This window comes from Cinclus cinclus, chromosome 3 (assembly GCF_963662255.1).
Source record: "Cinclus cinclus chromosome 3, bCinCin1.1, whole genome shotgun sequence".
NCBI classification, from domain to species: domain Eukaryota; kingdom Metazoa; phylum Chordata; class Aves; order Passeriformes; family Cinclidae; genus Cinclus; species Cinclus cinclus.
Window position 1 is genome coordinate 60,057,241 of NC_085048.1, and position 23,814 is coordinate 60,081,054.

Consider the following 23,814-nt stretch of genomic DNA (forward strand, 5'->3'; position numbering starts at 1 on the left):
GCTCCTCATTGGGAAATATATACAAAATGCAGACTCATTCAGGAAGTATGATGGTTTTATGTTAAAGTAGCCAGTGGCAAGTTTGATCTGTGGTCTGGCTTAGTATGTAAATGTTCAGTATGTGCCCATTGAAGCTGCTTGTTGCAGAAATGCACAAATATAACATGAGCATCTGACCTTTTTTTATTTACGTAATTCTCACTTCAGTAAAATATGTTTAATTCCTCTTGAAATCAACACCTGGTGTTGTTTCTACATCAGATCATGTTATTCCTGCATAAAAAAGTCCAGTTCTGTCTGAAATTAGACTGAGAGTCTGGAAGTATAAACTCTCTCTTTTTGTACATCAAGAACAGATATTATATTTTCGCTTATGGCAAGACTGATTGTTATTTTTGTTCTTGTTTTAGAACAGCATAAATTTTACATGTGCAGAAGTATTTCTTTATTTATTCTGGATCTGATGTGGCATCTGTACCAGACTAAAATTGTTACTAACAATCAGGTTGATTTGAAAATAAAGTGAATGCTCTTTTTTTCTTCTAGGGTGGTGTGTGAAGATGTGCTTTTCTGTCCCACCATGTTTTAATGGCTATGGTTTTACAGCATTTTAACCCTACCTTTGTACTGTAGTATTATTGACTGAGAAAAATCAACCTAGGTAGCGCTGGTTCCTATGCAATAGGAATAATAGCAATCTGAATTTTTTTATGAAGACTGGATAACTAAGTTTCCTGCCTTTCTCTTTGTTCCTTAGCTCCAGAAGAAAAGGATGCAATTAAAGGACAGTATGAAAAACTCATGGATGCTTACGGCTGCTTAGGAGAGCTTCAGCTTAAATGTGGTAAGTCACTATCTGTATGACTGAGATTATAAAATGCTCAGAAAATGCTAAATAACAATAAATGGCTATAGTTGTCTAATTCCTTAAATTGTGAAAGCTAGTTGCACTTTGTCATGTACAGTCTGGAAAAGATCTGTTTCTTTTTCTGTTTTGGGCCAAAACCATATCACTGAATGATGGATGGATTTTTTCTTAATTTGTTTTGTCTAACATTCTTAGCTGCCTGAAGATAATTGCCATTCTTCTTTCCCTACCACATTTTTCCAAGGCAAGCTATGATTTCATAATTCTTCTCTTCTTTAAGGATCATGTTTAGAAACTGATTATCATGGTCATCTGACAGTGCAATACTTCAGATTGCCAGTTCTTGTTATAATGCCTAATTGCCCTTAATCATTCATACAGATAGGGATTTGCAGAAAAAGGCCTCTGTCTTAAAATAATATAGTAAGGAATGTTTATTGTCATTGATGTAAATTTTTGTAGTTTGGGAATCTTGATTTAGCAAAGGGCTTGTTATTGCACTTCCTGCAGGAATGTTAATGGAAATGACATGTTTTAAGAAGAGAACTGCAGTGATTGATTTGAAGGTAATAGGACCTTACACAATACTTTAAAATCACTGATGATTTAGATGCATAAATAAAAAAGTACTGTATGTGTTGTTCCCAACTTGTTAAAATGAGCCCTAATTTTCACTTGGAGAAATGACAAGACTTTTCCGTATAACTTGATGCTTGGTCAAGGAGTCTACTAAAGGCAGTGATGGTGTAGCACTGGTGTATTTATGCCAATAGATATAACTTGTGTCTTTTTATACCCCACGTACCATTTTGCAGCCTGAGAAATATGACTTGAAATTTACCTTAAGAAGCAACTGCAGTCTGAAGGATTTTTGTGTCGTAATCTAAAACTGTAGGTCCATCTAGTCTTTTTAAATGAATGTGGACTTTTTGTTTGTTTTGTTTCTTGTGGAGTTAATTAGACATTTCTCTGGAGATTTATATCAATTTGCTAATGTAATATAAAATGGAGGACTCATGATTAGTTTTTCTTGGCACTTGGGCCTGTTTTTCTTCATAGAAGTCCAATGAATCCTGTTGTAGTAATAAAGGAATGTTGAATTCAATCTCTTCAAGCTACAGATAAGGGTAGTTTTTGTAGATGGTATGAACCAAATATATCCAATTTTCATCTTCTTGTTAAAAGGTGAATAATTTCAAATGGGGTGTGAAATATTCTCAGCCTTACTTTTTCTCATGTCCTTATTTCTTCTGAGAAACATATGCTTAACTTCAGTGCTCTGAAAGTGTGAGGTTTTTCCTTTCTGAGCTTTGTCACTGTACCTCTGCCCTGTTTTAGCATTAGATTACAAGTTGTGGTACAGGACTTGCTTTGGAAAGGATTGTTAAAATTCAGTGAAAAGTCAGAGGGTCATGCTGTAATGGTAAGTGAAGGTAAGCAAACATTTTCTGCTTCTGAACATTTTGAAAAAAGCAAAGATGCATGTCTGCTATCTCACTATTCAAGATATAGCCCAGGTTTTTGTCAGAGTCTGGTTTAGACCTTCCATCTTACATGTGAGTGAGTTCCATCCCTTTATCTGTTGCTTACATAAAAGATTAACACTACAGAGGAATTATACTGGGTTTGTGTAGGAGGGTTTTGGTAGCAAGAGGGATTACAGGTGTGTTTTCTGTGAGAAGCTGCCAGAAGCTTCCCCTATGCCCAGTGGAGCCAAAGCCAGCTGGCTCCAAGACAGATGTGCTGCTGGCCAAGGCTGAGCCCATCAGCAGCAGTACTATTGCCTCTGTGATAACAGACTTAAGAAGGGGGGGGAAGATGCCCAGCTGAAGCTGGAGAAGAGCAGAGTTAGAATATGTGAGAGAAACAGCTCTGCAGACCCCAAGGTCAGTGAGGAAGAAGGGGCAGGAGGTGCTGCAGGTGCCTGAGCTCAGATTCCCCTGCAGCCCCTGGTGAGGCAGCCATGCCCCTGCAGCCCGTGGAGGTCCCTGGTGGAGCAGAGATCCATCTGCAGCCCATGGAGGACCCCATGCTAGAGCAGGTGGATGCCTGGAGGTGGCTGTGACCCTTTGGGAGGCACACAGTGGAGCAGGCTCCTGGCAGGACCTGTGGACCCATGGAAAGAGGAGCCCACTCTGGAGCAGGTTTGCTGGCTGGATTTGTGACCCTGCAAGGGACCCACCCTGGTCCAGTTTGTTCCAGAAGGCCTGCACCCTGTGTGAGGGACCCATGCTGGAGCAGTTTGTGAAAAACTGCAGCCCTTTTGATGGAGTCATGCTGGAGAAGTTCAAGGACTGTCTTCCATGGGAGGGTCTCCATGCTGGAGCATGGGAAGAGTGTGAGGAGTGCTTTCCATGAGGAGTAAGGAGCAGCAGAGATAATGTGTGATGAACTGATCACAGCCCCTGTTTCCCATCCCCCTGCACCACTGGGGAAGAGAAAACTGGGAGTAAAGTTAAGCCTGGGGAAAAGGGAGGGGTGGAGGAAGGTGTTTTTCTCATTGTCCTACTCTGTTTTGATTAGTGATAAATAAAACTAGTTTCACCAAGTTAAATCTGTTTTGCCTGTAACTGCTGAATTATCTCCCCCTGCCCTTTTCTCGACCCATAAGCCCTTTCTTTCATTTTTCTCCCCTGCCCAGATGAGGAGGGGAGTGAGAGAGCAGATTTGGTGGGTACTTGGCATCCAGCCAGGGAGAATCAAACGACCACAGGAATGCAATGTAACTTCTTCCTTTTTTGTATAATGTATTTTAGCATCTGCAAACAAAGGCATTATTGGCTAGCTCTTCACCGAGCTTCAGTGATTGCATAAACTTTGTTCAGGAGTATCAGCATTTTTTCTTACTACTGGAAACATGCAGGCCATAAGTATTAAATTGATAGTATTTGTGAAAATACATTCCACTGGGATATTAAGACTGGGATATTTGTAGAGCAGAAGGGGAAGCTTTTTGCCAATACATGAAAGATGTCTCTGAACATTTTAATTAATCTGTAAATATCGCTACTTAGGAATCCAAATAAATCACATTGTATGCCTGCCAAAGTAGATCGTGCTTTTCACAAGAAAGTAGAGGAAATATGTGAAACTGACTCACAAAGTTAATGTTTCCCACCAGTAATAACATTCACTTCTATGTACTTATGTCTGTTAACATGACTCACTAAGTTCTTCTGCTTTCTTTTGTGAGATGGATGGCAGCAGAATGAATTGTACAGTGTCTCTGAGCTGTACCTCAGCCAAGATTTTGCTGCCAAAGAAGATCTAGCAGTGACAAACACATCTTCAGCAAAGTGTTAAAAGAGCTGGCTTTACAGTGTTTTTTCAGATACTGTGATGTCAGGAAGAGATGCATACATAAGGGGATATTTTAACACCATCACCACATAGGTTGTTTAGTTTGATACAGCTGCTGTATTTGGCATTCTGAATTAATCTGAATTCAGGCATTCTGAATTCATTTGATTGTGTATATACTCTCACTCTTGTACATATACAGTGTGTAGTTGAAATGAAGAAATTACAAAAGCAAAAAGGACAGCTAAGTACCTGTCTTCTGTTCTTTTTGAACATTTTTTAAAAATGTAACTGTATTTAGAAGAAGGAGAAAGATGAGTATCTTTGATACTAAAATGGTAGTTTGGAAAGTCGTGGCTCTTTTCACAATTCTGCTGTAGATATCCTCAGAAATTTTCAGCTAGATGGTTAGAATGTATTACTCTGCTGTGTTCTGTTGCTATTTTTGAAGACAGATGAGAGACAAAATTGATTTTTAGTGGATTATAAAATGGAGTGGAGTATGTGTGGAGTGGAGATGATAAAGTCTGAGGGAACATAAGGCAATAGCATGACTGCAATGGAATGGAGAAAGAGCAAAAATTGGAGAAAATCCATTTTGAAAAGAAAAGGCAGTCTTGAGTGAAATAGTTACAGTTAAGAAGGACAAAATAAGAACTGAACATTGACTCCTTTTCACTGTAGCTCAAAATATTGAAATCATCCCCTAAGCTGCAGGGGAAACAATTGCTTTGAGTCATGTAGACAGGTTAAATACAGAAACTGCAGCTTATTATTGTGCAGTGTGACGTACCAGAACTGCATTTCCTGTTCAGCTTGGATAAAAGCAGTTGGTTTCACAAGAGCATTTGAAAAAATGATGGAAATTATTATTGTCTTGTTTCTGTGCTAAATATTCTTCATCCTCTGCCTCTCTTGTGCAACCTAATAAAAGGTCATTCAGCACATATCACACACAGTGAGCAAAACATTTCTTACATTTCTTCAAAAGTGTTCTTTACAGATTGTTATAGTGATTCATAGCTGTAATGGGGCAAAATAATGATCTTGGTTGCAGTCACAACACATGAACATTTGTGCCCATTTATCTGAGAACAAAGTTTGGTCCGTAAGCTTTGAAATTATTTTTTTCTTTAGTACTATATGTAAGTCTCGCTTTTTCATAGATGTGTTGCTGTAGAAAGCATGACCAGTTAGGAGCACTTCACTTCTTGCTCTGAAATTATTTCAGAGATTTCTTTAAAACATTCCAGATTGCATCCCAAGGTCAGGAAGGATATTTCTACAGTTGTGACCTTCAGTTGCAGTTCTTACATTCCTAAATCACTTTCATCTATGAGTACAGTTTAGAAAGGCTAATATGAATCAGGATTGTACATTAAACTACTTATGTAAATTAAAGGAAAAAAAAAAATTCCAAGGTAGGGTATGGTAAATAGTCTACAGCTGATGTGGTCAGTGGTTGCTACCAAGTGAAATTGACCTGAAGAGGCAACTGCAATCTGAAGGATTTTCATGTCATAATTTAAAACTCTAGGCCCATCTAGATGTTGCTGGTAAAGAAGGGAAGACAGGGAAAGCCTTCTCTGTGTGTAGCTTATACCTTAGTGGTGAGTAATTTCTTTCACCTTAATGGAGACACGACTAAAAGATTAATAGTGGAGTAGTGTTTTGGCAGCATTAATTCTGCTGTGTGAGGTTCTAAAAGGGTGAAAGGTTGACAGGAACATTACCTCTGTTCAAAACCCCATGGCTATATCTCTGCTGTGAATAAAAATGGGCAGGACACAGGCACAGAGCACTGTCAATAGGATATTGTGATTAGCTTGTTCCCTGTGCCAAGAGAACATGCACATCAGGCAAGGATAGCAGTGATATCCTTCAGTGCAGTGATAGCCCAGAGGTGGTTCTCAGGAACACTGTCCAAATATCATGTGGAATGAAAGTGCTATCAGAGGATGGGGCTTGGGACTTTTTTTCCAAGGTACAGAGTCAGGGAAGATTTGTGTTAAGCTGGGGCTGTGGTATTATAGGGTTTTTGCATTGTCTGTTTTGCAGCATATCCTGAGTGATTTAAGCAAATAAGAGGTTAGAGCTGGTCTGAAGAACACCTCAGCTCACAGTGCTGCCTGGGAGGACTAAGTGGCAAAGCAGGCTAGCTTTATCATGCCTTAAATCTCTCTTTTCATCCTTTTCTCCAATTTTCTGGGCTGTAAGTTTGAGCTCATTTGACAGCCTGTCTCTGTTCAAAGGTATAATGAAAAGTGTGTGGTGGCTGCTCTGTAATTTGGAATACTGTAGAGACTTACTCTTTGTATATAGAACTGTAGAATGGCTCAAGTCAGAGGGGTCCTTTATAGACCATCTACTTCCACTGCCACTGTCGTGGGCAGGGACACCTACCTCTAGACCAGGTTGCTTGAAACCCCTTCCAACGTGGCCTGGAACATGTCCCAGGGGTGGTAATCTATTCCACTGTTTGACCAAGCTCATTGTAAAAAATATCTTCCTTGTATTCAATCTAAACTTGCCCTCTTTCAGTGGAAAACTGTTGCCCCTTGTCCTGTCACTACAAGCCCTTGTGGAAAGTCTCTCCCCATCTTTTGTTATACGCCCCTCCTTTAAATATTGAAAAGCTGTAATAAGGTTTTCTCTGAACCTTTTCTCCAGACTGAACAGCCCTGACTCCTTCATGTGGAGTTACTGCCCACTGGCAGAAAGCTATCACAGCTTTAGAAAACCAATCTCCTTATGCTCAGGGACAATGCAATACCTTCTTAGGTATGATTGCATTTTTGGAGCTTATTAGCTAGTGATTTAAGGGAGTAGAGATGCTGGAGCTTTGAATATGTAGATGAGCATCCCATTTGGGGGTGAGTGGTTGAGTGGAGGAGGTAGTAAAAGGAGTTTATAGTCTCTGGTAAGCAAGAGCAAGTTTCTAGGTAAGGCAAATATTTCTACTCAATGCCTTCTTAAACTAGAGGATTATTCCATTTAGATCCAGTGATTTTCCACTGGTTACAAGCTCCTTGAAAGACAGAACCACAGGTAACAAGCCCTGTATTAAGTTTTTGTTCTCTTCGGCTGTTTTAATGTTGACTTTCTCATTTGATCTCTTCTGAACCATCTAGGAAAGCTTAAGGTCACTGAAGGCAATGAAAGTACTTGTACTCTTTGTCTCAGCATCACACCCAGGCAGCTCTCCAAGTCCTTCACTACTGCTTTTTTGTGACTAATAAAGCTGATTGATATTAAGGCAAACTAATAGTGTTTCTATATATTGCTTCCAAAGTCTTCTGAGTGAAGTTTACTTTGAGCTGATTAGTTTTACATGGTTTCAGCTAAGTCACAGAAGCTTTTAGCTATCCTGAGAGACAGCTAACTCCTTCTAACCCTTTCTGGAAGCTTCAAGGCAGTATTTGCTCAGTTATGAACTCTCGTGGTGATAAGTGATGTGTCTCCTATTCTTTATTCTTTCTAATTACACAAAGTCATGTGCAAAGGAGGAATAAGCTGTTAGTATTTCTAGCCCTCTGCTGTGATATCACAAGCACAGAAGACATACTTCTTGAAAGCACTCAAGACAGAGAACACAGCACAGCGTTGTTACAGAAAGGAATGTGATGAACAGAGCTCTTTAATAAATACCACCTACATTGGCCTTTATACAAAACTGGAGTCAGCAGAACAGAGTGAATAAGATCTGATCTCCCACCTTGTCCTGCCATTCCAGTCCCACGTGCCTACGCAAATATTCTGGCCCTGCTGAAAACCACTCCTAACTCTGGTTTCTGTAGCCAGCCTGTTATCTGAAAGCAAAGACTCCCCTACTGGTGTTTCAGAAAAAGAATAGTTGTTGTGTGAGAGCTTGTGTGCGTTTTCAGACAGTGGGTCACCCTGGAGGGTTGAAAAGTGATCCTAAGAAATGTTCCCTTTTTCTGTCTGAAGCCATACTGTCCCAGATTGTTACAGTGCCCTTAGCTAATTAACTTGCTCTTGGCAGGTCAGCTGTTGGTTCTGCTGTGCTAAATTAATAAATCTTGGCTCATTTCCACTTTTTCTTACTAACTGGAGTGACTAGGATGACATTGTCTCCACTACAGGCCAATTTAAGTGAATAAAAATGTTTCTTTGTAGCAAAACCAGCATTTCCTGAAAAAATGTTCTACTGTTTCTTAATTATCATTTCAGAGAGAATGAGCAGAGGTTGAAATGGTTCTGTGTACAAGAGATCTGATTACAGTGATGTTCTCAAGCTCCAAATTTATCTTTTGGTTTTGAGGCCCTGAAGTTCAGCTGCTTTATGATTTCAAAGTTATGGCAGCTGTAATTGTTTTAGTGATAACTGAGGTTGTCATTGAATCATGTGCATGCTTTAGTGATATAAAAAGCAAAATCTCAAGAATGGGTAATACTGAAATTTTACAGATGTCTGAACATGTCCAGCTTCAGTTGAAGCCAGTGAAGAATCTGAATGCTGTGTGTTCTCTAGGGTGATGAAATGGATTTTTTGAGTAGTCTCCCAATAGTAAGCACATTTCTCTTCATAAAGTCAGTGAGGAAAACACACTCTAGTGCAGCAAAGGATGTCAATGAAGAAATGTCATGGAATATTGTGCAATTGCAGCCACTTACCTACAATTAAGAGGAATTCAGAAGTGTGAAGAACGTGGCCTGCATGTCCATTGTTCCTGTTTGTTCTCTTGTGAAGCAAAAATGCTGGAGCCTCTGCTGGAGTCCTGTCGGCATAGCTTGTGACAGGACTGATGAGAAGCAGTCTCCACATGGAAATAATCCTTTTGTAACTGTCACTTTCTAGGTAACACTCGGCTGCACTTTCTGGTCCTGGTGACAGGCTGTACATCGGTGGGAAAAATCCTGGACGCTGAAGTTTACAAAATCACTGCAACAGATTTCTGTCCTCTCCAGGAAGAAACCAAGGAAGATGAGCGTGTTACTGCCTTGAAGAAAATACTGAACTCTGGGATGTTCTATTTCTCCTGGCCTAATGCAGGCTCAAACTTTGACCTGACTGTGCGGGCTCAGAAGCAGGGTGATAACAACTATGAATCTGGTAACTCGTTCTTCTGGTTAGTACTGCATGTTATACCCAAGTCTTCTGTTGTCCTCACCTGTATCTCATGGGTCAGACATTCTCAGAGGAAAATAAACATGTGCATTTCAAGTGCATCTCCTTTCATTTCATTGATACTTTCTTTTATGGGTCAGATGGCTTTAATGAATTCATGGTAACTTGTGTGCAATTATAGTGCAATTATAAAGTGACATTTTATGCTTCAAAGAGGGAAATACAAGATGTATATATTGCTCATACTACAGAAACATGTCTCTATATGTCATGAATAGTTTCCCCTGAAGTCCTTTCTACTAATTTTCTTTAAAGTTATCTAATAGAAATCTGTGCTTGAACTGTTCGTAAATCACATCATTTGCACTGAAGTATCTGTTATTTTTTTTAATTATGTGTTTAAAGTCTGTAGTTTATTGTTACAGTAATATGCCTTAGTTTTTATTGACATTGACATTAATATGTTTACAGCTTAGTAACATAAGTTGCTTTTTACTTTCTCATGCTTGTAAAGCCAAGGAAAATTATCTCGTATTGTGCTAAGTGTTGGTTGAGGGAAAAAGAGAAAACACAATGCTGGGTTGATGTAATTCAGTTTGTTTGCTTTGCAAGTTTTGGCATAATGCTTGCATTTCTATACCCTTCTCCTCCTGCCCACCACCCCCTTCTTTTTAAACAAAAAGATAGTCACACAGCAGGCATATCTGTTCTGGAAATAAGTGAGGGTTTGATGTAGGTGGAAAATAACTAGCAGGGTTAAATGTGGATGTGCTGCTAGAATGTGCAGTGAGGCTTGTGGCCCAAAGCAGGTGAATATTAAATAAGCAAAAAAGCTTATAATGGTTGATAAATTAACGTGAGAGAGCAGTTCAGTTAGGCTAAATAATCTTTCCAGCTATTATGTGATTTTGACTGGTAAGATTTAGTGGTTTGAGTTTAAGACTGAAGAAAGATACATAATAAATATTTGCTTTCAACTGTGCTAATGATGCATCCCTCTCCAAAAGCTCACCAAGCATTGTCAAGTCAGACACATGGCAGAAATGAGTTGTACTTCAACTATGAGACTGCTAAGATGGCAATATCCCATAATAAAGAAACAACATTTAAAGCAACTATTTCTCCCTCTACTGTCTTTTGAAATTTTTCCTTTTGGAAGATAAGTATATTTGAACCTTCCTTCTTTGCTGCTTCTGGCTAATCTAGAAGTAAATTCTAAAGAGTTTCCATTCTCCAATATGTTGTAGAACAGGGAAAAATGGTGACAACAATGCATTAAGGGAAAAAAGATGTTCCAAAGAAAATTTATCTTGAGGTAATTAGGTGATATGGGAAATTTCAGACCAAGCAATAGCTGCTTGAGGAAAGTAAACAAGGAGATAAATAGTTATACAATGAAAAGTATAGACCTTAGTTATAGGCAACACAAACTGCCTGTTTAATGAACTGCAACAACAACAAAAAATTCCACTGGAATTTGCCTGAGTGAGAACTTCCTTTGTGAGTAGAACTGGGAGAAAGAGGTGGAAGAGATAGAAAAAAAATTTTTAGAGCTGCTTTTCCTGTTACATATTTAGATTTAAAATGTAATAATGGCTTGCACCTTTTTCAGGTAAATGCTGTACTCTAGAGGAACAGTTCTTCAGGGGTTTCACTATCTTTTACAGGTCCTCTATTGAGCCATGCATGGTCATAAAAGATATTTTCCTGGTCCTCCTATGTGACTAAAGGCACATTTTGAATCATGTAATAAAGGACATCATAATAGACTAGCATCTTTGTTAACTAGACATGACAGGTTTCTTGAGTTGTTGATTTTGAAGGTTAGAACAGATGTTCCCCTTCATTTTAGTAGTACTTTTTGCAATATCTCCAGTGATGTACTGATCCAGTTTCTGTTGGTAAATTTTTTTTTCTGAAAATCCTGGTGGATTTTGAACCAGTTCTTCATCCTGTAGTGATGGCAAATACCAAGTTCCAGGCAGTACTTTTCCAGAAAAAGTAATTAGCTTGACAGCACTGTAATTTATGAAAAAGATTACTAGATATAAATTTCTGGGGCTGAAAGAGGTGACATTTGCATCTAAATTTATTAGAGAGGTACAAGATATAAAAACAGCACTTTGGTGGTAGTTGTGTGGTTAAAATTTGCCGTGTTCAGTTCACTGTTGTAGTTCATAAGGGTGAACTTTCTTCCTGATATTTCCTGGGTTTGGGTAGAGATAAGGTAGAGCAGAAAAGGGGTCATAAAGCATTAATTGATTAAATCAGTGATTGTTGTCAGGTGGTACTCATGCCTGTCTGTTTGTTTTATTCGGTAATGTGTCTGTCTGTTGTTGAACTTTTCAGGAACCAGCTATTGCATGTGCCCTTCAAACACTACCAGGTGAACTGCTCTGACTGGCTGCTGAAAGTGGTCTGTGGAGTCGTGGACATTCGCACTGTTTATGCTTCCCACAAGAAGGCAAAAGCCTGCCTCATCTCCCGCATCAGCTGCGAGCGAGCTGGTGTCCGCTTCCACGTCCGAGGGGTCAATGATGATGGACATGTGTCTAACTTTGTTGAGACAGAGCAGGTAAGTAAGTGGATGTATCCAATGGCTTTGCATAATTTAGTCTACTCATGTTTAATTGGGTCAAAATTTTCAACGAGAATTAAAGGAGCTCAGCAAGTGTTTTGTTTTTTTTTTCAAGAATATTTAAAATATTATTGCATGGCAAATCTGTTTGTTATTGTCCATTAAACATTTCTTTGCAATCTGTTTTTCTCTGTTTCTGACATTTTCATTCATGTAGTCTTTGCTAACACTTTTAATTTTTTTTCTTGAGTGTGAAAGTCTGGCCATTTGAAACTGTAGTGAAATGTTGACATGGGGTTTTAAACCATTCAGGAAGATGTCTAGCAAAGGTTCTGGGACCTCATCTTTGACTAGTAAAGTTCACTGTAAAATCATCTTTCCCTAGTAAAGAAAGTGTTGAAAAAATAACATTATCTCAGCCTCAGGCAAATTCCAGTTCATTTAATTTTGGAGGAGACTGCTTTTATATTCCCCATTGGTCTGTGGGGGACTCTCTCCAATGTGAGGTGGTATGACAATTTTTATACATATGTGGTAAAAGCCTCATTTCCAGCTGATGCTGAGACAAATTATGTGTGTGAAATGCATTCAGCAGGCTCCCTTGATTGTCACAGCCAAACAAAACAACAGAGTCACCTGGTTTTATTGCACATGGTTTAGCTTGCTGCCTTGAAATGCAGTAAAAAGCACTGGACCATGGAGAATCTGAAATCTTCTGTGCCAGCCGAAGTGAGTGCTTTCTTATTCAAGTACAATCACATTTTCCTTTTTGAACTGAAGTGGGAATTGCTAGCAGCTAGAACCATCATACAGAAATGGATAAAGAGAATAGACAAATGGCTGGTAGTTTTCAACAAAGAACAGGGATTTTTTTCCTAAAATTTGGTTGTTTTCAGCATCTTCTGGGCCTATCTATAGAGCTGCATAATGGGCCTATCTATAGAGCTGCATAAATGGCATAGATTGCATATGTGTGTGTCTGTAAATGTAGGTGCATGTACAATGAAAGTAGATTGCTTGAAACAGTGAGGGCAGCATTGAGATGCTTGAGCTGTCATTGAAAGCCTGTGCCTGTTGGCTGAGGAAGGCACCCCCTCTCAAAGGTGCCCACACTTTTGTGGGCTGACAACACTATTATTTCCTCACGTGTGAATGTAGTAGCTCTCACCCAGTGAGCTCCTTCCTGTTATCTCACTGCAGAGCAGGCATGCCTTCAGGCACCTCTTGGTCCAAAATCTAGCCATGTTTGGGTACATTCCACATTTCCTCTAAGATGTTGTCATAGTAATACAGCTTTAATCTTTTCACCTGGTTCTGCCTAAAGACACTAATGTAGAGCTACCTTAGATTTGACAGTGCTTTGATCATCAGGAGAATTCCTGGAGGAGTTGCAGACTGGTATCTCCCAGCCTGCTGGTGAAGTTTGATTCCCAAGAGGTACTCAAAGCATGCACAATGTTACACGTGTGACTTTGTGCCCAGTGGTCAAGAGTTCCCTCTGGGGATGTGAGTGATTTTTTGCTCATGTGCCTCCTTTTCCTGGTTTGCCTGCATTTTCAGTTAGGGTGACAGTTTTCCACTTAGTGTTCAGGCTCCCACAGATTCAGCTTGTTGAATGTGAAACTCTTCCCCTGCAGTGCTTGGGTCTCTAATGTCAGCCTCCGATTTCTCTGCCAATAATTCTTTTGTGTGTCACTTCTCCAAAGCAATTACAAGTCAAGTTTTGCAATATCTACACCTTTCTAGAAAGTCTGTCAGTTCGCTGGGAGGTACAGCTATGTCTGCTTACTCAAAAGTGGAATTTTCCCCTGGAACTTGGGAACAGCAGAAAGGAGATCTGCCATTTTAAGTGATACCTGGTACATTCTATTTTATATTTTATATATTTTAGTTTAATATCTCCTTAAGAATATTAGTGCAAAGCACTAATCCTGTTACTCAGGATTTGAAGAATGTTCTTTTGCTGAAATGCTGGGGAAAGAAAATGTTGATAAGGATTGTCAGCTTTTTTCAGTGGGTCTCACATTTGTGGCACTGCACTTAGCAGTTGACTTATTACGGGAAATACTTCTGTTCTCCTGCTCTTTAGGTGGGTCAGTAGTAACTCGTTTTGTTATATTCTTGGAGTACATCATGTTACAAATTATTAGCATGAAAAATAAGGTGGCCTTTGCATTCCAGCAGGAAATCTGAGGATTGGCTCCTGGTGAGTGGTAAAATAGTACTTGATTGCTGATGCTTCCCTTAGCTGGGTCTGGGTCAGGCTCTTCATGGGAATTGCTGTGTTTTTTTCCTGTTCAGCCAGATGCTGAAGTGGGAGAACTGAAGGCTTTTGAGTGTTTTTTCAACTGGGTAAGCAAAAGTGCAAGGATGAAATGGTTTTAGGCTGAAAGGCTTGAGTGGGTTCAAAATTATAACGAAAGTTTGCATTTTTAAAGGGTGTGTGTTTTTGTTTGGTTTCTAAAACCAAAACAAAGAGAAGAAGGAAAAGAAGGTTACTGTTAGTAATGGTGCTAAACGCTGGTTTTACAAAGCTACATGTCCTAAGAAAGCAAAGTTGGGCTAACCACTAGGATGCCTGAGATCCAGTTCAAGCTGGCATCCCCTTGCCGTTAGGAAGGAAGAGTCCAAGAATAAACTCTCTCCTACTTTCATAGTAAACGACTGACTAATCTCCTCTGAGGTAATATCTTGGCTGAATAAAATTTTGTTTCCATTTGCTGCAGCCTGTACAGTATAATGGCATGTTGGCTATGTGCTTTCATGGATAAATAGCACCCTAGGATTCTGAAAACCCAGGACTTTTCCCCTCTTTGCAGGAATTACTTATAACATTTTTCTGTTTTTAGAAGAGGGAGAAACAATTAATCTTATCTCCAGGCAGCTCTTTTACGCATAGATGGTATGCTTTTGTCTCCCACTGAGTTAGCCTTGTGGCATTTCAGCTCTTCAATGAGTCATTTTTTTGTGGGCTCACTTAACTGCTGTGACTCAGTGTTTGAGAAGAAGGGGGAAAATGTAAAATGTCTTCACTTTTTCCGCAAAAAAAAAACCAAAAACAAACAACAGAAAAACCCCAGCCAAACAAAAACTAACATCTTCTAATACATCTTTAAGCTTTTTCATCATTTGGCTTGTGTCTTTATGAAGAAAGAAAGAAAATATTATAGGAAAAAAAAATTAAGGAAAAACAAAATGAAGGGGAAAGAGGGCAATTCCTTCAATGTGTGCTTTCAGATTTGCTGATAAATATTTTTTGATAGGATGGTAGCCCTTTCTACTTGCAGTGCTTGCAGTACTGCTGTTAATTCTCAAGTAGCTTTTAAATCAGTCTCTGTTTCTCAGATGTAGCTTAAATGTTTCCCTTCACCTTTTCTTCCTCCCCTAGTAGTCGTTTGAAGTTGAGACTGTGTTGCATTTTTGTAATTCTTCTGACAGCTTTGAGGAACTAGAAATGCTTTCTTCATTTAGTTTGTGTGCCTGTTACTGTTTACATTTCAGCTTTTCTTCCAGTTTTCCTCCAAAGAGTTATGCTAAAATCTTAGTATGTTGATTACAAGGAACAATTCTAATTAACCAAAGGCAAATAAATGGTTTTAGTTTTTTACCCCCATCATGGAACTGTTGAAATAAAATTGAAACCTTAAGAAAGCATTAAAAGGAAATACCATTAATTTGAATTAACCATTCCTTTCTTCCAATTTCAGAAAAAAAGTCAGGCATGGATTAAGGAAAATGATGTCTATTTCACAATACCTCCTAGACTGTGTTGGATAGCTCTCCAGGAGAGGAATGGATGCAATCATGTGGTTGATTTATTTTCTGGATCAAGTTTTAGTATGACCCCAGGCAAGGCAACAAGGATTATTTTGGCAAATATGTCCTTGTGTCCTGTGGTCTGAGCTAAAGGGACTCACAGAGAGGTATGTAGGCCATCTGCTGTCCCTGCTCTTTGTGTGGCAGAGCTGGGGATCCCTGAATATGCCATCTGAGTAACCATTTCATCAGGGACTGTGTCTCTGTGTACCCCGTGAGTCTGTAGTGAATTTTGCTGTTTGAAGTTGTGACCAGATAATTATTTGTTTCTAATGAAGCTGAGTGATGGAGATTAGTGAATAATTTTTTCCAAGCAATAAATGGGCACAGCATGCTGGGATTAGAACACCAGTGGGTTGACACAGAAGTTTGCTTCTTGCCCAGAAGCTTTCTAACAGTAGCTATGCATGAAGCTTGTTTACCTGAAAGATCCTTGGATTGCAGGGGCAAGGTCTGGCCCTATACAACAGAAGAGGAAGATTGAAAAAGTCCTGTTGAACTGTCAGTACTATCACCCTTGGTCCTGAGCTGGAGAAAGAGACCACAAAGAGAGTCTAAGACCACAAAAGCTGAAAGAAAAACATGGCAAATTCTACCAGCAGAGGCCAGAGGCCAAGTAATCTATTGTTAAGGCAAATAGGTCTTCCACATGGGCTAGCTATCCAGTTGCTACAGTTGTCTGATGAGAACCTGGTCTGAAAGTTCAGGCAGATGACTGGGTTGGATTGCAGTATGGGCCAGAACCCTTGAGATTAATGAAGTAGTCCTCAAGTGTTTTGAGAAGTTGGTAGAAATGAACATTCTCCCCGGGGTACATAGGCACCAACTTGCTGTCATTCTGGATCTAAGACAAGAGATAGGACTCCACAAAGACAGAGATTTAGCAGTACGTATGAATCCTAATGGCCAAGTGATGTCCAAAAACTAACTGATTGTTGTTGAACTCATGGGAAAAACCAGTATGATCTTCTTGTCCATGAGAAAAGGAAAACAGAACAGGAAAATTCTGGACATAAGGCCTTTTCCTTTTCTTTAAGTTTCTTTTCTTAAAGAACTGTTCATCTTTTGTCTGGTACCTTGGAATAAGGAAAATGGCTCTGCTAGAGGGCAGGGTAATAAAGTCAAAACTAGAACAACAAAAAAGTGGGACAGATGTGCTCGTAGAAAACATGACATTGTGACAAAAACTGATCAAGGCTGTGAAGAGTATGAGAAAAGAAGCTATTCTTGCCCATCATAAGCAACAAAGTTGAAATCTTTTATTTATGAGTGTAATTTGTATCTAAATGTATTATCAGTGCTTACTTAAGATTTTAGCAAATAGGGTTTCTTACAGTGTATGGGGCTGCTAAGATTATGTGCATTTCTGATCTGGAAAGTTCTCTTAGTCTTTAAACCTGCTCGCTTAACAAGTGTGCTGGTAGGAAGTCTGTTGCCACTAATACTGTAAGATCAACAGACACGTACACTAAAAGGAAGTGTCAGGATTGAGGGTCATGTTCCTTGGAGTGGTAAACTAAGGCTAGTGGGTATTACTGAAATTGAGGGAAGATTTGCACAGTTGTAATGTTTAATGAAATGGTTAGAGTCTGTTTAGGGAGCAATGACTGGCAGAAAAGTCATTTTAATGAGTTTCCCACTCATTAAAAAAATATTAGGTCTTTTTGCAACTTGCTGGCAGCTTGGAAGAAAATAATTTTGGATTCATTTGGGTCATGAGAATGAGGTGAAAGGATTGTGAAAGACCAGAAATTGCTCCAGAGAACAGAATGATGAGCCCTGTAAGCGAACAGGAAAAAAAAAAAAGTACTTTCCTGTGAATGACTGTGTTGGAGAAGCTGTGCTCCCAGTTCAAAAAACTAGTAAGTTTTCTAAAAGCTACATGGCAACATACATAAAAAAGTTGGTTTCTTTAAAATGCTCTGCCATCATAAAAGAGTCCTGTATTAGGCCTTGACCGTGACACAGTATCCCCCAGCCCATCCCATCAAGGTTTAGGCATTGTGTTTAGGTTGTAGGGATGATCAAATAGTTTGAATATTTTGATTGTTTGTTCAGTTCTCCAAATAGACAGCTTAATAGAGCAGAAAACAGAAGATGTAATGGGTCAAAACCAGTGAACAGACAATATGAGTGGTACTGGTAGCAAATATCTGTTAAATCAATAATATGTGGAATTAGAGCATCCGCTAATGCAGAAATAAGTGTTTGGTCAGTATTTTTCTTCTGTATTTGGCAGGAAGAAGGTAGGTTATATATTCATGATTTGTAACTGAGGAAATTATTTTCATTTAAACTGTAACTCAGAAGGATGTTAAAGTGCAGGTACTGAATTAGAATTACTATCTGTTAATCAGTGGGTCTAGAGATTTACAGCTGGATGTCTAGAAAAGCTGGTCAAAAAAATACTTGAGTTTTGCAGTTAGGTGTGAAAGCAAGGACTTCCCAGAAAACTGTAAAGAAAATTGATCCTTTGTAGCAAGCTGCTTGAGGGGCCACCTTGTAGTTCAGGTAAAACTTTGTCTGTATTTGTCACCATTAGATGTTACATTTCAACTCATTAATTGCTAAGGTGATGATTGTTGTCAAAATTTTAAGTAGGCCAGCCCTGAATCTTTTTTGGCGCAGATTCAGATCCTGATCTTCATTTAGTATTAGTCAGGATAATGCTGAGGCTGTAGTAGCACTATTAATTTTCTTTACCTTGGAATAAGCTTCTTTGGGTCCATAAGTGTGAGTGAAAACATGATTCAGTGTGTAGAAGTCTCTGACTCATCTTGGCACGACCAGTCTCAGGGAGAGTGTGATAAAAAGGAAGAAGGTGGGGCTGCTTACTCCTCTAGTAGTCCAGCTGCAGGAGGAATGAACTCTTCTCAGCACAGATGTACGAAGAAAAGGCTTACCAGTGTGTTGCCATGGTAATTAGCTCCTGCACTCAGGTGCCAATAAGGTGCAGAAAACCTTTCTGGGAGAGCATATTTTAGAGCCCCATTACTCAAACTGTGACACAGGCCTTGCACAAAAGCTTCTCTGAGCAAACCCTCTCTTGCAGGGGGTTATGCTAGGATGGAATGTAACAGAGAAAAGGGTTCTTAATGCTTTGGTGAGAGGTTAAAAAGATCAAAATATAGTTTTGCACTATGTCTGGGCTGGCTATCCTTCTATCACTGACACTGTGTCCATGATGAAGCCGCTTAAATCTTTAATCTTAGTGAAATAGAGACAGTTTTAAGTGCTCTGCAAAAATGTGGTAAATATTAGATAAATGTCTTGTCACCAATTTTATCCAAATACCTCTCTTTTTTTTCACACATGTAGCTCTAAAAACTGTACGTTGATAATGCTTATGAAGATGAGAGGTCAAGGTTGGGCACTTTTGCTGAGCCAGCCATTGGCCACATCTAGTGGTAAATCCAAAAAGACTAAACATTTTAAAGCTTCAGAGAAATCCATTTTCATGTTCTATTCTATTTTCAAAGCTACTAGCCAGCTGGCAGCAGCTGTGCCAAATGATACGATGTGGTGAGTGCAGCTACCTGGATAACCTGGATACCATTCCTCCCCAGGGCTGCAGAGCAGTCATTGTCATGCATGAGATAACGGAGATGTGTATCATGTGTATCATGTATCCCCCGTGGAGAGCAGCCAGGATTCCACTGCTAAGTATAGGCCAGAGGAGTGAGCACAGTTGCTCTGTGGTCATACTGAATCTGAAGATAGTACTTTTCATACTAAGTTAACGTAATGTAACACTTTGATTGGGGACTGTGGGCAGGGGAAGGCAAAAGGGGAAATCAGTCTTTGTACTTCGTATAGGTTTGACCAAAATCAGCTTGTTAACAGTGATCATAAGGACGCATAAAGGGAGAGTTTGAGGTCTGAGTGGGAAAGCAAGTGGAGAATTTGGAACCTCTCACTGTAAGCCCCCTGGAAAAGAAGTAGATCACATTGCTGTTCACTGTACCTCAGGATGGGAGTGGCAAAGCTGCTGGTTTTACAAAGTTTTATTTGGATTCTCTGACAAGACACAGCACGCAGTGAAATAAGAAATGGTAAATGCAGCAGGAGATAAGCTTATCCCCCACCTGACATTACCCATCATCAGTCACAAGGAGCAATGACATTTTGCACAGTTAAGTTTTGTGAGAGGGACAGCAGGAGAGTATATGCCTGGTCTTTCCGAGTGTCTCCACCAGTAGATCAAACTCATCTCAATTGTGGGTGAAAGATGTGGTGGTGTTTTAAGTTTTCTCTTGTTTCTGAAGAGAAGTGAATTGCATCTGCTTTGATGACATGAAACTAAATATGCTGTGCTTTGTTCCACTGCCTGTGAGACTATGGAAAAGAGGCTGAGCGGTAAGTGGATACAGGGAGATACATGGTTTACTTTTTTTACCCTTCGAGTTCAGTGTCTTTAACTGTCACCTGACAAAGGGGCCGCAGACTGATAGCTCTAACTGCTCTATTTTGTTTTTGCAGACAATTTACTTGGATGAGAATGTCTCTTCTTTTGTGCAGATCAGAGGTTCTGTTCCACTGTTTTGGGAGCAAACGAAGCTTCAGGTAAATAATCAGAAAGCATACCTTGCTTCTCTCTTGCTACTTGCAATTTAGAATTAACATACATTTTTTTATGAGGTTCAAAGCTCATTCTGTGAAAGTGCTGAGCTCTTTCATTTTAGGTTTACCTTGTAGGAAATTTTGTGTGTTTAGATAAATAGAACTGTACCAGACTAATGGCTATAGCTGACTAAAATTTAAAATTTTTGTGTTTGAATGTCTCAACAGGGAGTTGTTTGTAAGGGACTGTGTCCTAATGTTATAAACTGAAGCTTACAGCTATATCTTTATAACACTTTCTGTTTTATTTGGAGTAACCTATTCCTCTGAAATGCCTGGTTGGCTTGCTGATATTGATCTCCACAATACAATTGGAGTATCTAGGGATACAAGTGCTCTATAGGAGCATGCTACCTTTAAACAAAGTAAAATGTCCTGATGGCCTGTTTTTGAGATTTCAGTCAAAAGGGTGATAATGAGCTAATCTGATCTTTTGTGAAGCAGAAATGTAGGATTTAATCACGGGATTATTGCACCAAATTTAGTGGGATGCTTATGGTCTGTGACTTGCAGTTTATATACAGTTATAAGCCCAAATAAGAATCTTCCTAGCACACTTTGCATTCTCTTAACAGAGGGATAAGCAACTGAAATGAGTATGCAGATATATTCATGTGTGTTAGTAGAGAAAGTACATCACATAACTGGTTTTTAAAGATACTATAAAGGTTACATGATACATTTTTGATCATTAAACAAGAACCTATTTAGTATTCAGAGGCACTGGATTTAGCACAAAAAGAAATTACTAAAGGATCTCTGTTGTCTGTTAATACCATCTAGTACAATACTTGCTTTTTTTCTATAAAACAAGTTTGTCTGTATGATTGTGCATGTCCTGCCCATGGTGTAGCTGTATCCAGCCCATGGTGTAGCACTGTTGTTATGTATTTCACAGAGCCATTGAGCATTCCCTCGTGTATTTTTTGCTAGTGGGTTTTCTCTAGTTAAACAGAATGTTTGATATTTTAGTAGGCCTGGGTTTTTTTGCCTAATCTGGATTAGATTATGTACTCTTACTCCTTGAGTGTGAATGTACTTGCACTGGTGTTAGAAAGAATTGCAGAATCTCACCTCATGAAAAACAAATAAAGATGATGAATATAGGAAAAAATACATGATCCTATACGTATTTAGAAGTGTAGTTTTTGGGGAGGAAGGAAGCCCTCTGTAATAAACTCATAAAAGTAGATACCATTCAAAAAGAACTTGAGGCTACTGTTGTTGACATCCATATCAAAGATACATTAGACCTGTTAGTTTGATGGTACAGAATTTCATCCTTCATCCTTCATCCTTGAATCACTGTTCTGATACTTTTGAAAGAAGTCAGAATACAGAATGCATGGAACTGGCATAAATGCAGCCCTCTCTACAAGGCAAGGGCAGTAAGAATGCTAGGCTCACAGAATACTCATGTGAGGCAGTGTGTGCTCTTTGCAAGAGGAAGCTGGCAAAGAGATGTGATTTGTTTGGCCATAAAAAGATGTGTAGGTATCCCTTTGCTTAATGGTAATTGTGTTTTCACTTGTAATTGTAAATGTTGTCTAATAAAAGCTGGGGCTTTTGTGTTAAGGATATTATGTGTGGGGGTGGTTGGAGTCTGTTAGAGATGTCTGGTGCTGTTAAAAAAATGTTTTTCTCTGAAGGAAAAAGGGAGACATCTAGTGACTTAGGATTCTTGCAGTTTAAAAAGTCTTTTCTCTTTCTTGGTCTTCTAATATTTTATTTTAGGTTGGTTCCCGCCATTTAAGGCTTAACAGAGGTCTGGAAGCCAATGCACCTGCCTTTGACAGGTAAGTTTCATTCCACTTTTGCATCAACACAGCAGCCTGGCATGTATCCAAGGTTCCACAACTTTGTCTTCCTAGGAAATCTTGAGCTATTTCACCACATGTGAATCATGTCTCAGATGATGTGGCAAATCCCCCAGGTGTGGTAGATTATTAAATTGGCTTAATTAATTTAGTCACTTTTTTTGGTGTTTTTTTCCTTATTGTTTTCAGTGGTAATTGAATTAATCTGGTCTTGCGACTCATTTCTGTAAAAGTTTAGAAGTACTGATTGATATGCAAAAGAAGGGTTTGTGCAATCCTTTGTGAGCCAACAGATGTGAGTTTACACTTATGGTACACAGAATATGTGTGCTTTACAACTTTAACAGAAGTAGTTAAAGATTTAACACTGCTTTCACTCCATTCTGGATTTGGTCTTCTCTTCATTGTTTTGCTCCTACACAGAAATAGCAGTGCCTTATTCTATGACCAGTGTTGTATGATGCTGTTATGCTGATGTTTTCTATTTTATGCAAAGACTGGCTTGTAAACATTTTAAACTATTAAGACTCTGTCAGCTGGAAACTGTAGAAAAAGACATGCATTAGCTTGATTCCTTTGAATGTCTGACTAGGAAATGCTATCCTCTAACTATTTGTACTGATTTCTACCTCTATCTGTATTTCTACTGATATCCATGGGAACAGTGCCTGAAAAACACATGAAGAATTTGGTCTGTGGGAAATTTTCACCGTGTAAGTGCAGGTCAAGTGATTAATTTCTGTTTGGATTTCATTTTGGCAGATAAGGTTGTATGTTGGTTTTGAGTAAGGGCGCTTTATTACCTCAGCTGTTAGCACACAGGACATTATTCACTGTTAATGGCTTTGCAGCACTGAAGACCCCAAACAGGGATTAGAATCTAAAGGGACTATGTACCATAGGAGTTTCTGCTCCAGAGGTTCTTGGCCTACATTCTCCGAGCTTTTAATGCTCTTTAATCCTACTGAATTGAAGTGCCTTTGAGACTCTTGGTCTTGTGGCCATCTGGTGCTGTGATAACTTACCCTGCCAGTGTCCCTGAAGATCCATCCTTAAAGGTTTGTATTCCATAACAGAGATGCTTCGTGTAAGAAGAAAGCAATAACTTATTCAACATCTTCTTGTTCTGTCCATGAAATTCAGAGTGCCTCAGGAAGGAACAACTTTGTAAGACCTTTTAGCCCTGACCCTAATACAACTGGTCAATAGCTTTCTCCTAAGAAAGGTGAACATAAGGATAAACTTGCTCTATTCCTTCTTTCCCTTGTGCCCATAAGTTAGATGAACTTAGGCATCTCTCTGCTTACAGATCTGCAAAAGACAGTCCTTTTAAAATGGGCAAGGAATAAGTGACTGCTTCTATGGAAAAGTACACTGGAATTTAACAATCTGCTACAGCTTTTCTGAGATGTTAATTTAACCTGTTGCATTTAACCATGTGAGAAATGGATGGTAATCTTGTTAGATATTTTTTTCATCCTCTGCCTCTCTGCCTGAGAAATCTGCAGGGAGCTTTGCTTACAGTATTCAAACAAGTGATTTGAGCGTCAGTAGTTTTGTTGTAAGGAAGCAATGCTGGCAGAGAAGTAGGATCTTGATACTGGGATCAGAGGGGTGCAACTACATGGGATGAGTTGGCATACAGAGAACTAATTGCAGAATCAAGAATGCACCAGAAAATATATTTAGCTGTGTTTCCTGAAGGCAGTACTGATGACTTCTTTCT

The 23,814-nt window shown here is 39.1% G+C and overlaps 1 protein-coding gene across 1 annotated transcript in view; it reads left to right on the plus strand.

Annotated features, from left to right (window-relative positions):
* SYNJ2 (synaptojanin 2) overlaps positions 1–23,814 on the plus strand; it is a 64,921-nt gene that overhangs the window by 8,658 nt on the left and 32,449 nt on the right. The window contains exons 2-6 of the mRNA XM_062488878.1: positions 758–844; positions 8,988–9,258; positions 11,607–11,832; positions 20,131–20,214; positions 22,006–22,067. Of these exons, the coding sequence (XP_062344862.1) occupies positions 758–844; positions 8,988–9,258; positions 11,607–11,832; positions 20,131–20,214; positions 22,006–22,067 (730 nt within the window). The remainder of the gene's footprint in view (positions 1–757; positions 845–8,987; positions 9,259–11,606; positions 11,833–20,130; positions 20,215–22,005; positions 22,068–23,814) is intronic.